The sequence below is a fragment of the Gouania willdenowi genome, chromosome 6, assembly GCF_900634775.1.
Source record: "Gouania willdenowi chromosome 6, fGouWil2.1, whole genome shotgun sequence".
In the NCBI taxonomy this organism is placed as follows: Eukaryota; Metazoa; Chordata; class Actinopteri; order Blenniiformes; family Gobiesocidae; genus Gouania; species Gouania willdenowi.
Window position 1 is genome coordinate 2724241 of NC_041049.1, and position 15444 is coordinate 2739684.

The window sequence follows — 15444 nt, forward strand, 5'->3', positions numbered from 1 at the left end:
GCTTGCCGTGACCACTTCCCGCTGCTTGCCTTGACCACTTCCTGCTGCTCGCCGCGTGTTTAGAAGGTTTTAGCAGAAAGGGTTAGCTTTTCATTAAATGTGCAGTCCGCAACTCTCAGATCCCTCTCTCCTCCTCCCTCTCCGCTGCTCTCTTGCTCTGCCTCCAAACTTTCCAAAGTCCCTCCCTCAGAGGAGCTAACAAGCTAATGTTAGCCAGACAGCAACATCAGTGATATAACATGCTCTGTTAAAAGCAGATTACTGCAGCGCTTCTCTCTCTCTCAATGTGCACACACCTCAGCAGCAGCAGCAGCAACACAGTGTCACTTACAGCAGCGCAATTGAACAACACATGCACTACAGAGTTCTAGTGTAACAATTACAAATCAAACATCATGTAAATCAATCAATAATTACCTTTCACGCTGAAAAATCACCACTTCCATCTTCCACTCCAGACCATACACTGTAAAAAAAAGACGGTGCTACAGCCCCGGGAAAGGGGCGGGGCCTGTCAGCAACAGCTGTCAGACAGTCCATCAAACACAATCCTGGCTCTGATTGGTTCTTTTTGCTCGGTCGCGGTGCATTCTGGCGATCTACCAAAGGCTGCAGGAGCAGCAGGGGGCGGGGCTCAATGAGTCTGTTTTTTTCACACAAACTACTAGTTTGATGTAAATCTGTCCTTACATAGTGACTGCTTTAGTAAATATGACAAAAAGTCACTTTTATAAGAGTTGCAGACTGCAGCTTTAACTGATGCACAGACAGGTTAGATCAGAGTTTACAGAGAACAAATGATTTATATTTCCTCACTTTTGAACTGAAAAGAAGAAAGAATGTGTCCTATTGTCCTCTCCCAGTCTCTCTTTGTCCTATTTTCAGCTATTTTTCCAACTCTTCTCTTTCATATCCTTCTTTTCTACTGTAAACCGTGTTTCTTTGTCTGTTTTCTATTCTTTCTTCTTGTCGATATTTAACTTTCTTTGTCTTCTCCCAATTTTCTATTTTCTTTGTCGTTTCTTCTAATTCATGTCCTTCTTCTTCCTCCTCCTTTTTTGATACATTTCAATTTGGAAACTTCCTCCTGAAACACTTTTTAGCGATATTCATAATTCAGTTTTTATTGAACTCTTTAGATTTTGTGCATTTCAAAGGGTCGTCTTTGCCTGTCTTGTCTTTTTCTTTCATGTCTTCCTGTTTTGTTTTTTTAGTTTTTGTCTTGTTCTTCTTTGTCTTCTGTCTTATTCCTCTGTGTCTTTGTCTTTTCATTCTTTGTCTTGTCGTCTTTGTTGTTTTTATCTTAATCTCTATGTTCTTTTCCATCATTGTTGTCTTTGTTTCGTCTTCTTTTATCTTCCTGTATCTCTGTCATATCCTGTTTAATTATGGTTATTTATTTTAGGAGTCATTACTACCTTTTATTTTCCACAGCTGTTGTCAGCAGCAGGTCTGAGTCGTTCTATGATCTGTGTTTATTGTGAGTGTGTTGTTGTGAGCGTTGATGGATTGATCCTCCGCTGATGTTTTCTTTCCAACAAACTTCAAGAACTGCCTTCTTTCATCTCCGTAACATTGCTAAAATCAGATCTATCCTGTCTCAGGGCGACGCCGAAAAACTAGTCCATGCTTTTGTTACCTCTAGACTGGATTATTGTAATTCTCTTTTAGCAGGCTGCCCGAGCAAGTCGCTTAAGACACTTCAGCTGGTTCAAAATGCTGCAGCACGTGTACTGACTAAAACTAGGAGAAGAGATCACATTACTCCTGTATTAGCCTCTCTGCATTGGCTTCCCATAAAATATAGAATAGAATTCAAGATTCTTCTTCTCACTTATAAAGCCCTAAATGGACAGGCACCAGTCTATCTCAAGGAGCTTGTAGTGCCATACAATCCCCCCAGAACACTACGCTCTCAAAATGCTGGACTACTCGTTGTTCCATTCATCTCTAAAAGTAGTATAGGAGGAAGAGCTTTCAGTTATCAGGCCCCACTTCTCTGGAACCATCTACCAACCACGGTTCGGGGGGCAGACACCCTCTCTACCTTTAAGGTTAGGCTCAAAACATTCCTCTTTGATAAAGCTTTTAGTTAGGAACCAGCTCATAGCTCATAATTAAGATGCAATAGGCATAGACTGCCGGGGGGGGGGGTCTGGCATGCTCGGTTGGAGAGAGGTTGGAGAGGGCGTTAAGAGAGAGGTCATTTAGGTTAGAGAGGGACCGGAGAGGGTCCCATTCCTCTTTCAAACACTCCCTCTATGTCTGCTTACTCCCTTGTGTGTTTGCTCCTGTACTCCTTCTGGCTTTTGTCTTGCAGGTCCGTGGGATCCTCAGTGTGGAGTTACAGAGACTCAGCGGCTCTGTCTCCACCCTTTCCTCTGCACACACCCAACACAGCATAACGTGGATGGCTGTTCATCATAGGAATGGGATCCACACAAGGTTCCTGCTGCTTAACAGAAGGTTTTCCTTGCCGCCATGATGAATTCATGTTGGGTGTGGGATACATTTGTATGTGTATATACGTATATATGCATATGTGTGTATCCATAAAATGAAGAGTCCGTCCTTAAGACTGCTCTACTGTAAAGTGCCTTGAGATACCATTGGTTATGATTTGGCGCTATACAAATAAAGATTGATTGATTGATTGATTGATTGATTTCCCTCGCTCCGTCTGCGCCTGATGTTTGGACTCACTTTGTCTAATGGTTTTCATGTGAGCGCACTGCAAACGCTCACATGCTCCTCATGTCTGCTCCTTCCTCCAAACGCTCCATCATGTGACTTTGATTCCTCACAGATTAGCTGCCATCGGCCCAGCGTCGCCGTGTGCGTGCGTGTGCGTGTGCGTGTGCGTGTGTGTGTGTGTGTGTGTGCGTGTGTGCTATATGAGCGATGATGACGTTATGAACTGTCTATGATTGCAGAATAACTCCGTCTACCAGGAACGTTTGTCCCGACTGGAGAGCGACAAAGAGTGTTTGATTCTCCAGGTGAATGTGAAAATAAAGCTTTTTATTCAATGTTTCAAGTTTAAAAGCCTTTATTATCATTATATAAAATGTGTTTAAAAAAAACAAAGACATCTGACACGACTAATACAAGGATGCGACTTAATCTGACACAGTGTGTTTGACCTGAGGGTCACATGATCAACATTTATGTCAGCATTAGAATAATGACCAATCTGAGCATTAACAACTAAGGGTTTGTGTGTTGTCATTTTGTGTATTTTTCTCAACTTGTGGATTTTTGTTGTTGATTGATAATTTCTTCTGTCATTTTCTGTATTTTTCATGTTGTTTGAGTCATTTTTGTTGTCGTTTTGTGTATTTTTATGTATGTTTATGCTTTTTGGAGTCTATTTGCATGTTTCTGTTTTTGGGCCTTTTTTGTACTCTTTGTTTTTGGTCTTTTTGTTATGGTTTTGTGTATTTTTGAATGTTTGTGTTGTCGATTGATATTTTTTCTTTCATTCTCTGTATTTTTCATGTTGTACATTATGAGTCTTGTTGTAATATTAAGTATTTTCCAGTCATTTTTTATGTTTTTGTTGTTCTTTTGTATATTTTTCTCTCAACTTGTGTATTTTTTGTTATTTCTTTCTGTGTTTCGGGGGAATTTTGTGTATTTTTGTCTTTCTCCGTATTTTTCATGTTGTGAGTCATTTTTGTTGTCATTTTGTATATTTTTCTCTCAACTTGTCTATTTTTAATAGTGTTTAGGGGAATTTTGTTGATTTTTGTTGTCGTTTTGTGCGTTTTTGTTGTTGATTGATATTTTTTCTTTCATTTTCTGTATTTTTCATGTTGTTTTGTGCCTTTTGGAGTCATTTTGTATATTTTTCTTTCATTTTGTGTGTTTCTGTTTTTGTTTTTGGGCCTTTCCTGTACTAGTTTGTTTTTGTTGTTGATTTAGATTTTTTTCTGTCATTCTCTGTATTTTTCACATTGTGAGTCATTTTTATTGTAATTTAGTGTATTTTTCTGTTTATGCTTTTTGGAGTCATTTTGTATGTGTATATACAGTATATATATATATATATATATATATATATATATATATATATATATATATATAACATTAAGGCATGCTACTGATAGCAAAGTGAGACTTATTTGTTGTTCAGGTTTTTTCTACAAAATTCAACATTTTCTTAGAAAATTAATTGAAGAAATGAAAATACAAAAGGACATTTTATCATGAATGTTCAGCAATTTGAGACATAATCATTACTCAATCAATCTTTATTGTTTTCCTACAGATCAAAGTGTTAACAACATGCCCCACATGTTGAAAACCAAGCATGCCTCTTCGTGTCTCCACAGGTCAGTGTTTTATCAGACCAGGTGGAGGTCCAAGGAGAGAAGATCCGTGATCTGGACAAATGTTTGGAACATCACCGAGAGCAGCTGAGCTCCACCGAGGAGCTTCTTCAGAAGGTCAGAGCTCAGCGTTAATGAATCCAGGACGTGGGTCAAACCGTGACGTTGAGTATGGACTAGTTTGTTTCAACCTACATGAAGTTCTCCTTCGTGGACACACTGTAAATATTCAGCCGAACAAACCAAACCCATCATTTGATGGATGTATTGATTTAACTGGTGACCATGTTAAGTGGTGACTATTGTGCCCTAATGTGGACGTCCACCTATAAATATTATATAATATATAATAAGATTCCTTTGGGCGCTAATTTACACTTCAAATTTTTGACATTTTTGTGATATTATGTTGAATGTTGTTTTCATATTTTGAGATTAAAGATGAGTGTCATCATGTGACATAAGCACAGGAACAACATGGAGCTCCTGCAAATATTGGAGAGTTTCATTGAAATGTATGAGTTTGGAGGAACTGTGATATCGATAACTGGATTAGTTTGTAATTTATGCAATGATTCAGGTTTCCTGTCACTTTACTTTCTCCTACAGGACATTTTAGATGCTCTAACGCGACAAAATGTTCAAAATAAAAGGGTAAAAAACATGACGTTTTTTTAAAAAACAAAAAAAGAATGAACTATTCTTCAAATCTCACATAAATAACATATATATTTGAGAACAGTAAATTAATAAAGATAAACAATTTCTATTTTCTATAAGTATTTTCAGGCCCCGACCCAGGGGGCGCGCCCCCCAGTTTGGGAGCCACTGCTTTAATGGACCGGATCTGGCCCCCAGGCCTTAAGTTTGAAACAGAATAACATTAAGTGACCTTTTCCTCCTGACGTCAGGAGAAACGTTTGGTTAGACGGACAAAGTGCAGTGAAAAATAAAATCACAGCAACTTTTATACAAATGTTTAAAGCCAGGCTTCATTATGAGCTTCTGTATCCCCTACTACACATGTATATGTGTGTGTGTGTGTGTGTGTGTCGTTCTCCTCTACAGGAGCTGCTGACCCGCTCGTCTCTGGAGACTCAGAAGCTGGAGCTGATGACGGAGGTTTCTAGTCTGAAGCTGAAGCTCAGCACAGTAGAGAGAGAGCACAGGGACAAGCAGGTGGAGCCTCGCACGCCCCTCAGTCTGTGTGTGTGTGTGTGCGTGTGCGTGTGCGTGTGCCTGTGCGTGTGCGTGTGCGCGTGTGTGTGCGTTCTCATAGATGCTCAGATCATCTTATTGTGAGGACCCCCCCCCCATAGGGGCGGAGTTTCCACGCTGCTCTTAGTTTCCAGTCCGTCATGGTTTCCACTGCTTCATTAACTCTTCACTTCACACTCATTATTCTAACGTTTCCTTCTGTTCCAACTTTCTGAACCTTCCACTGTTCTCAGACAGATGTTAGCCCACGTAGCATGTGTGCTAATAGCAGTGCGTTCACTTAGCTTTGTTGTCGTTTTATGTGTTGATTAATATTTATTTCTGTCTGTATTTTTCATGTTGTTGGAGTGATTTTTATTGTCATTTTGTGTATTTTTCTGTATGTTTATACCTTTTGGTGTCATGTTGTATACTTTTACTGTATACGTTTTTTATCTTGTGTGTTTTTGAAGTCATATTGTGTGTCATTTTAGTCATTCGTGTGTATTTTTTTTTTATCATTTTGTATATTTTTCAGTTATTTCATTGTATTTTTTCTGTTATTTTGTGTACTTTTGTTGGCGTATTGTGTGTGTTTTTGTTGTCTTGTGTGTGTTTTGGGGGAGTTTTGTGTATTTCTGTTGGCCTGCTTTTTGTGTTTTTCTAGTCATTTATGTGTATTTTTGTTGTCATTTTATATATTTGTGCTGTTGTTTTGAGTTTTACTTTGTGATTTTGTGTATTTCTGTTGGTGTATTGTGTGTTTTTGTTGTCTTTTGGAATAATTTGGTGTGTTTTTGTTGTCATTTTGTATATTTTTCAGTTAAAAGTGTATTTGTGCTGTTGTTTTGTGTATTATGCTGTCATTTTGTGAGTTTTCTGAGTCATTTTGTATATATTTTGTTGGCGTTTTGTGTATTTTTGTTGTCTTTTTGTGTTTTTGGAGTCATTTATGTGTATTTTGAGTCGATGCCTTGTTAATCAGTGTTACCAGAGTCGCTGGCTTTCATTCTCACGCTCCGTCCCGACCAATTTCCAAGGAGCATTGCAGCTTTAACATCCACTGTTGTCATGGTTACACAAAGACATATAGGGCAGTCAGCTGAGCGCTATAGCTAACTAGCGCCAAAGGTTTAAGACGGGGTACACAGAATGTGAAATAAAATGGTTCTAACAACGTGAGCTAATGCTGCGTTCCAAGCACCTCAGAACTCAATAAAGTCGGGGATGAAATTGTAATGTAGCGGTCGGCCATGTTGGAGATATTTAGTAAGACCTCAGGATATACTGTGCGTTATTAGGAAACGCTTAAATGCAAATCCAGACTTTGAACATGTGACCTATATGTGAAGTACAGACAGATGAGGAACAAACTCATCTTTATTTTATTTTATTTTACATCTCCAGGGTTTGTTTCAGGAAGTGACGGATCTACGTTTCAGACTCACTGACACTGAGAACGAGCGTCTGATGTGTGAGAGGAAACTGAAAACCAACAGAGTGAATATCACCTCCTCCTCTTCCTCCTCTTCCTCCTCTTCTTCCTGTTCCTCCTGTTCCTCCTCTACCTCCTCTTCTTCCTCTTCCTCCTGTTCTTCATCTTCTTCCTCTTCCTCCTGTTCTTCCTCTTCCTCCTGTTCTTCCTCTTCCTCCTGTTCCTCCTCTTCTTCCTCTTCCTCCTCTTCCTCCTCTTCTTCCTCTTCCTCCTGTTTCTCCTCTTCCTCCTTTTCCTCCTGCTGCTCCTCACACAGTGACCTCCTCTCTGTGACTTTCATCTCTTTTTAACCTGTGTAGCGTCCAAAAAAGAGCAGTGAGCGCCTCGCTGACCATGAGGTGACCTGTGTGTGTGTGTGTGTGTGTGTGTGTGTGTGTGTGTGTGTTTTCCTCCTCTCTTCCTTCTCAGATGGTCTAAAGCTCCTCCTCCTCCTCTTCTTTCCTCACTTTCTCCTCACGTTCTCCTGCTGTAAGTTCTTCACCTCCTCACAAACACCTTCAGTCACTGTTTGTTTAGTCAGCATGTTTTTACACTTTGGCACTTTTTCTTGGACTTTCCCACAAAACATGGACTAAAATAAATTAAACAAGTAATTCAATTATTAAAGGATTCTTAAGTAAATAAACAAAATAAATGCATGAACAAGCTCAAATAAGCAAAAACAATACAAATAGAACTGACTAAAAGTAAATAAACATTATAAAATAAATAGATATACAAACTCCTAAATAAGGAATAATAAGCAAAAACAATATAAAATAAACTAAACCAAAAGAAAATGAGTAAATAAATAAACTTTTCTAAACAAACAAATGAATAAATTTGGCTAAAATAAGTTACAAATACAAACCTTGGATAAATAAAATAATTACATAAACAATCTTAAACAAAAATATTTTGGAATCAAACTGAATAAAAAACAAATCTTATAAAAACATTCAAGAAACAAATATAAATAAATAAAACTGACAAAAACAAATAAACGTTCTTAAATATATATATATATATATACAATGTTAAGTAAATAAACATTTTATAATAAAAACAAAAGCCACAATGTAGCTCAGTTTTTACTTTTTATGTGTTAATAATTTGTGGTTCAGGATTAGAAAATATAAATAAAAAATGTAATTTTACATTATTAGAATAAATCTGAACATGTAGATTATTATTATTATTATTATTAATACTATTATTTTAAATGTGTCAGGAGGAGCTACAGCTGGTGCAGAGGCAGCTGGAGGAGCGAGAGGCGGAGCTTAGGAGGCAGAGGGCGGAGTCGACGCCACGATGGGATGGAGACAGAGAGCGAGGTGGGAAGCGTTTGATAGCGTCTAAATGAGAACGTTGGATGTCAGACGGAGACGCCCAACATTCCTGTATGTTGGGCGTTCTTAAGCCCCGCCCCCAGGATTAATCACAGAGTGTGAGATACAGATGTGAAACCTGTGGGAGAGTTTGTCCTTCTGCTCAGTTTATCTCATCAGTTAAAGAAGAGGAGGCAGCGCTGACTTTACTCAGCGTTTAATAAACAACACGGGAAACAAAGTCATTATCACGGATTATAAACTGGAAGATTCAATATGAAAATATGAAAATGTACAAAAATATCAACATTGTAAATAACAAACACACACTGTCTACTGTTGATCACTGTTTGGTCTGAAACATGCTGATATAAATTAAAGATTTAAAACAGTTTAATTCAGATCATTTGATTCAGTTTAATCTGCAACAATTTCCTCTTTTGTTGCAGTTTTTCCTTTTGATGAACAATTTTTTTTGGTTTTTAAAACATCTTCAGATGCTGACAAATGTTTTCCAAGCCGGTTTTCCTTCTGATCGACCCAAAGAACCAAAGGATTTTAAACTTTAAGGGCTTACGGTACACAGTAGTGTTCAAACCATGACTCAGCAAAAAAAAAAATAATCTAGTCACACTTTAAATAGAACTAAGCAAAAATAATCTGGTGCCATTTAAAGCAAGACTTGAGGTGTTTAAACCATGACGTGATAAAGTTTGTGGCTCGTTAACATCACTTCACTAGCATGACTCAGCAAATCACCACCACCGCCACAAAGGTCACATGATCAACATTAATGTCAGCATTAGAATAACGGCCAATCAGAGCTTTAACACAGTAAACAACAAAGGGATTGTGTTTACGTTGTGTGTGTTTTTCTTGTCATTTTGCACATTTTTTTTTTTGTCATGTTTTGTACTTTTGTCGCTTTGTTAGGTTTTTTGGAGTCATTTTGTGTGTTTCTTTTCATTTTGTGTGTTTCTTTTCATTTTGTGTGTTTTTCTCTAAATTTCCATGTTTTTCGCAGTGATTTTTTTAAGTCGTTTTATTTTAGTTTGTCTTTTTTTTAATGTAATTTAGCATTTTTGTCATTTTCCCACGCTTTTATTGTCATTTTTTTTCCGTGTACTTTTGTCGTCATTTTGTATAATTTGGTCTTAGTGTATTTTTAGTGATGTTTTGTTTTCCTTTTCTCTGGTTTTGGTGTCATTTAGTGAACATAAGTTGTTTTGCATGTTTTTGTGTATTTCTCTATTTTTATATCCATTTTGGAATCACTTTTCTGTATTTTTATTGTCCTTTTGTTGAATTTTGGAGTACTTTTTTGTGTATTTGTATGCTTTTATGTTTTTTTTGTTTGTCTTTTGGAGTTATTTAGCATTTTTGTTATTTTTCCATTCTTTTATTGTCTTTTTTTGACTACGTTTTATGTACTTTTGTTGTCCTTTTATATGTGTTTTGGTGTTTTTGTATATTTTTAGTGTCATTTTGTGAGTTTTTGGTGTGATTTTTATGTACATTTGTATGCTTTTTGTAGTCATTTTGTATATTTTTGTTGTCATGTTGTATGTATTTTGGTGCATTTGTGTGTGTGTGTGTTTTTAGTGTGGTTTGTGAGTTTTTGTTTTTTTTTTAGTGTGGTTTGTGAGTTTTTGGTGTCATTTTGTGTATTTGTATGCTTTTATGTATTTTTTGTCTTTTGTAGTTATTTAGCATTTTTCTCATTTTCCCATTCTTGTATTGTCATTTTTGAGTACTTTTGTGTGCTTTTGTTGTTCTTTTATATGTATTTTGGTGTTTTGTGAGATTTTGATGGGATTTTGTGTACGTTTGTATTCTTTTTGTAGTGATTTTGTGTATTTTTGTTGTCATGTTGTTTGTATTTTGGTGTTTTTGTATATATTTCATGTTGTTTTGTGAGTTTTTTTTTAACTTACTGGACAGACTGTGTCGACTGGCTGAACTGGGACTGACTGCAGATCCAGCACTAGCTGCTGGTCTCTGCTGCTGCGCCCCCTGGTGGACACAGCGTTAACACACTGTGTTTGTTTCAGACTGTGAGATGTTGAAGATGAAGAAGGTCCTGGAGTCCCTGACATCAGAGAACGATGAGAAGGTGCAGCACGGGAATCCACCCAGTATAACCAGTTACTGCATCACAGAGGATATTAGCGTGTGTGTGTGTGTGCAGGAGAGGAGGATAAAGGAGCTGGAGGAGTCTCTGAGCAGGTGTCAGAAGGTGCAGCAGCAGATCAGAGGTCAGACCAGGACTTTCACACCTTTCCTTCACTCATTTATCAGCAGCTTTTATTAAAAACACTCAGCAAAGCTGAGCATCACAGTTAGATGATGATTACTTTAATGATAAGTATTGGAGGAGGTGTGCGTGGATTGGGAGGTCTGGGCATCTCTGCTTAGACTGCAGCCTCCGCGACCCGGCCCCGGATAAAGTGGAAGAAAATGGATGGATGTATGATAACCTGTATGTTAGATAAATTCAGTTATTTCTCAACTATAGATTAAATTATTATTGTTGATTTTACAATTATTTTTCTATTTATTTGATTTTTGCATTTTTTAAATGTATTTTCTTTATTTTCTAAAGTATTCATATGTTGATTTTTTTATTATAATTTTTTTTATTTCATTTATTTTTTCACCAAATCTTTATTTTTTTTTATTTTTTTCAATATTATTTCATTTTATTTTTAATTTATTCTTCTAATAATTATTTTAAGTGTTTTCATTTGTTTTTCTTTATTTTATATTTGAACTTTTGACCTTTTATTTATTTTAAATTTAAATACTTTAAAAGTGAGAATTATCCAATAAATATTTAAAATGTTTATTTCAATCATTTATTCCTATTTCTGTTAGAATTTGACATTATATTTGTTAAATTTCTTCACATTTTCTTCCAGAGAAGCTGATTGAAGACGACTATGACGACATCACAGACGATCCGTCCGTCTTCACGGAGGACGAGATGGTTACCGTGGAGACAGAGGCGGAAGCTGTAGAGGTAGGATTATTACCTTTTGGTTATTATTTATACTTAAAGCTGCAGTATGTAAGTTTTTTTTTTGGCTTAATTTGATAAAAAATCCATTATCATCTTTCAGCATATTGTAATTCAAAAGACTCCATTATTTAGCTTTTTCTCTTGTTCTCTATAAGACTTTTAGAAATGAAGTGACCTTTCAGCCAATCAGAGATCTTTTTACAAACAGAGTGCTTCATGAGCTGTTATGGAGTGTTACTATACACACAATTAAATAATTAATTAAAGAATCTTATGTAATAAATAAACAAAAACACTTCAATTAACAAAATATTAATAAATAAAACTGACTATAATAATAATAATAATAATAATTAAACATTTTAAATAAATAAAATAAAGGCAAAACAAGTTTGAAACTGACTAATAAATAATTAAACAATCATAAATTAATATGTAAACCTTCATAAAAAAAAATACAAATACAACTTTAAACATCAATAAAATGTGACTAAAAAGAATAATTACACATTTTAAATACCGGTGAATAAGATAAATGCATAAACAAGCTTGAATAAACAAAGAAATGTATAATTAAAACTAACTACTATAACTAATTAAAGTAATAAATAAAACAGACTAAAATAAGTAATAAAATGAATACATAAAGCTGACTAAATAAAGGTCTGAGTTTTCACTGGATCCTGAACCCACGGGGTGTTTCTGTTTCAGTCCAACCCGTGCATCGCTGTTCTGTCTGAGATGAAGGAACTGGACCGAGAACGACAGCAGCAGCAGCTGGTGGCAGAGAAAAGGTCAGAGTCTCAGAAACAAAGTGATAGAACGTTTAGAACTTTGATGGATGTCTTGATCTTGAACTTGATGGATCTACCTGATCCTTCTCCACCATCTACAGAACCTCATCAACATCATGGGTTCAGCTCTCTCCTGGTTCTCTTCCTATCTTACTAACCGTCTTTAATATATCTCCATTAACAGATGCACAAATCACACCCTCCCAGTAACCCGCGGAGTCCCTCAGGGCTCGGTGCTTGGTCCCCTACTCTTCATCCTTTACATTCTACCTTTGGGAATATCACTCGTCGTCATGGACTAACATTTCATTGTTACGCCGACAACACACAGCTCTGCCTTTCCACTAAAACAATCACCCTGACAAACTTCCTTCCTGAAATAAAATCATGGATGACCCCCAACTTTCTCAAACTCAATAGCAATGAATCAGAAATCATCATCATTTCTCCTAAATCCCTCCTCCCTTCTGCTCAGGATTTCACACTGTCCATCGATGGTCACATGGTCACCCCCTCTCCACAGTTCAGACACCTTGGGGTCATCTTCGATCCTACACTCTTTTTTCAGCCTAGCATCCACCATCGCCCGCCTTCGTCCCACCTTCTCCAAACCTGCCACAGAAACCCTAATCCATGACGTCATGTCCTCCAGACTCCATTACTGCTACAGCCCCCAAACATGGTCTTCCCTCCACCCACCTACAAAAACTCAGCAGCCAGGCTACCCACCCAAACCTCCTCCAGAGACCACATCACCCTAGTACTCCAACAACTACACTGGCTCCCCATAAAGCAGCAAATCCACTTTAAGATCCTACTCATCACCTACAGATCCCTTAATAACCTGGCCCCTCCCCCATCCATACATCTCTGACCCCCTACAGCACTACCAGCCCTCTGACTCCACCCTCCTCACTCCCATTGTCCAATCCAAGCACCATTCCTTGGGGATAGAGCCTTCGCCACAGCCGCCCCCACCCTCTGGAACCCCCCCCCCCCCCAACAAACATCCACCTCAGACTCTCTACAATCTTTTAAAACAGTTAAAAACCATTTCTCACAAGCATTCAACTAATTTATCTCCTTCACTCTTTCTGTTTCCTGTAAAGCATCTTTGAGTTTTCTTTAAAAGTGTTATTATTATTGTTATTGTTAATATTATTGTTATTATTATTATTTCACTCTTTCAGCTCCTCAGAGAACGCAGCTTCTGGAAACCAAGCAGGAAGTCCTCAACAGGTAAGAGCAGCTGCTACAGTTTCAAAATAAAAGTCTACAACAGTTCAGGATGGACACCTTGTCCCGTCCAATCAGGTTGATTTGTAGTCCTTTCAGAGCCAATCATATCAGAGGAAGCCACTTTATTATACCAGATCTATTCCATCACAGTTTCAGCTTTAAAGGAAAACAGGATTAAAGTGACTGAATGTTTGACTGCACGGCATCAGAGAGTGAGCGTTACAGGAATGGGCGGGGTTTGCATGTTCTCCAAAGGGTTAAAAACAGCTGGAGAATGAAATCTTCTTCTGGGGGTTGGACGTTCCTCATGTGTTTAGTGTTCCTGCTCTTACCCCTGTGGTGGACCCCAGCTGTTGGTGCTCTTCATTGATTGGTTCATTTCATTTCTGTACAGGAAGTGACAAAGTAACTTCTGACCCTAGAGCTTCACATTTAACTCTAAAAAACTCATCAAAATGTTCCCTAAACCAGGGGTTCTCAACATTTGGGGTCTTTAGACACTGGGAGAGGGTCGCCAGATGCCTTCAAGAAACTAACAATATTTTTTGAACAATTTGAGCCCATTTCTGCTTATTTTTTTTTATTTTCTCTGCAACTACACCAAACTTTACATATTTTAACCTATTTTCATAACTTTTTCTTGTCATATTTTTGTTCCTTTTAATGTATTTTTGCTACATTACTCCCATTTCTGACACTTCTCCATCAAATTTCAATACATTTTTTGTACATTTTTCCACTTTCAAGTCATTTTCAGCACTTATAAACCCTTTCCACCACTTTTCCATCTAATGTCACATATGTTGACCCATTATTGTCATTTTTAACTTCTTTTCACCATATTTCACACTTATTTTTGCCAATTTAATCACCATTTTTCATGCCCATTATTTGCCAGTTTAAACTTTTTCATTGTATTTTTGGTTATTTGCAATTTCTAACCAATTTCTGTGGTTTTTAAAATCCCATTTCACCAACTTTTCCACCATTTTTGGTCACTTTTAACCCATTTTATTTGTGATTTAAAACAAGGATTTCCATCTTTAAGATGACTATAAGAATAATAAACTTTCTGGATAACAGTGGATATTATTCAGATGAATAAATAAATGTGGTTATCACAGATTCATAGAACAACCACCTTCAGCTACAGTGAGGGTCCGCGTTCTCTGGGACCGTTATTTTGGGGGTCGCGGCCTGAAAAGGTTGAGAACCACTGACTTAAACCGCCTCCTAAACCAAACCTGGCAACGCAGCTTCTACAGCAGCTTTTTCTCACATTTATTTCATCTAAGACCATTTTTAAAATGTAAAGAATTAAAAGTACAGATGGACAAACAGATACTCCAGTAAAGTCCAGATATGCAGTAACTTTAAGTATTTGTACTTCCATGTTTGCCTACAGGCCAACAGTAACAAAGGCCCCGCCCCTTCCTCGCAAACAAAGACAAACAACAGCGAGCAGATCTTTGGTACCAAGAAGATCCGTGCCTCGTTTGGCCGAGGATTCTTCAAGCTGCGCAGCAAGCAAGGAGCTAGCTCACCAAACCACAGTGAGACCCACTTCCTGTTTGCCCTACTTTCTGTTCACTCTACTTCCTGTTTGCTCCATTTCCTGTTTGCCCCACTTTCAGTTTCACTCCACTTCCTCTTCGCTTCCTGTTTGCTCCATTTCTACTTCATTCCAGGTCCTCTTCATTCCACTTCCTGTTCACTTCATTTCCTGTTTGCCCAACTTCCTGTTGGCTCCATTTTTTGTTTCCCCCACTTCTTGTTCACTTCACTCCTTGTTCGCACCACTTCCTGTTCTCTTCACTTCTTATTTTCCCCTCTTCCTGTTTGCCCAACTTCCTGTTCACTCCACTTCCTCTTCATTCCACTTTCTGTTCTTTCCACCCCATGTTTCTTTCACTTCCTGTTTGCCCCACATCCTGTTCGTTCCACTTCCTGTTTCCCCCACTCCCTCTTCATTCCACTCCCTGTTCACTTCACTTCCTGTTTGCCGCACTTTCTGTTTACCCCACTTCCTCTTCACTCCACTCTAGCTGCAGCCGCACGCTTT

At 37.6% G+C, this 15444-nt stretch overlaps 1 protein-coding gene across 5 annotated transcripts in view; it reads left to right on the forward strand.

Annotated features, from left to right (window-relative positions):
• Positions 1–15444, forward strand: part of LOC114465216 (liprin-beta-1-like) — a 47411-nt gene that overhangs the window by 18623 nt on the left and 13344 nt on the right. For 3 of the 5 annotated variants that reach the window (XM_028450066.1, XM_028450068.1, XM_028450067.1), the window contains exons 4-14: positions 2934–2999; positions 4335–4448; positions 5400–5510; positions 6936–7028; positions 8234–8336; positions 10382–10443; positions 10519–10585; positions 11249–11349; positions 12061–12143; positions 13334–13382; positions 14788–14935. In XM_028450066.1, the coding sequence (XP_028305867.1) occupies positions 2934–2999; positions 4335–4448; positions 5400–5510; positions 6936–7028; positions 8234–8336; positions 10382–10443; positions 10519–10585; positions 11249–11349; positions 12061–12143; positions 13334–13382; positions 14788–14935 (997 nt within the window). The remainder of the gene's footprint in view (positions 1–2933; positions 3000–4334; positions 4449–5399; positions 5511–6935; positions 7029–8233; positions 8337–10381; positions 10444–10518; positions 10586–11248; positions 11350–12060; positions 12144–13333; positions 13383–14787; positions 14936–15444) is intronic. The other 2 variants (XM_028450069.1, XM_028450072.1) reach the window with 2 other exon arrangements.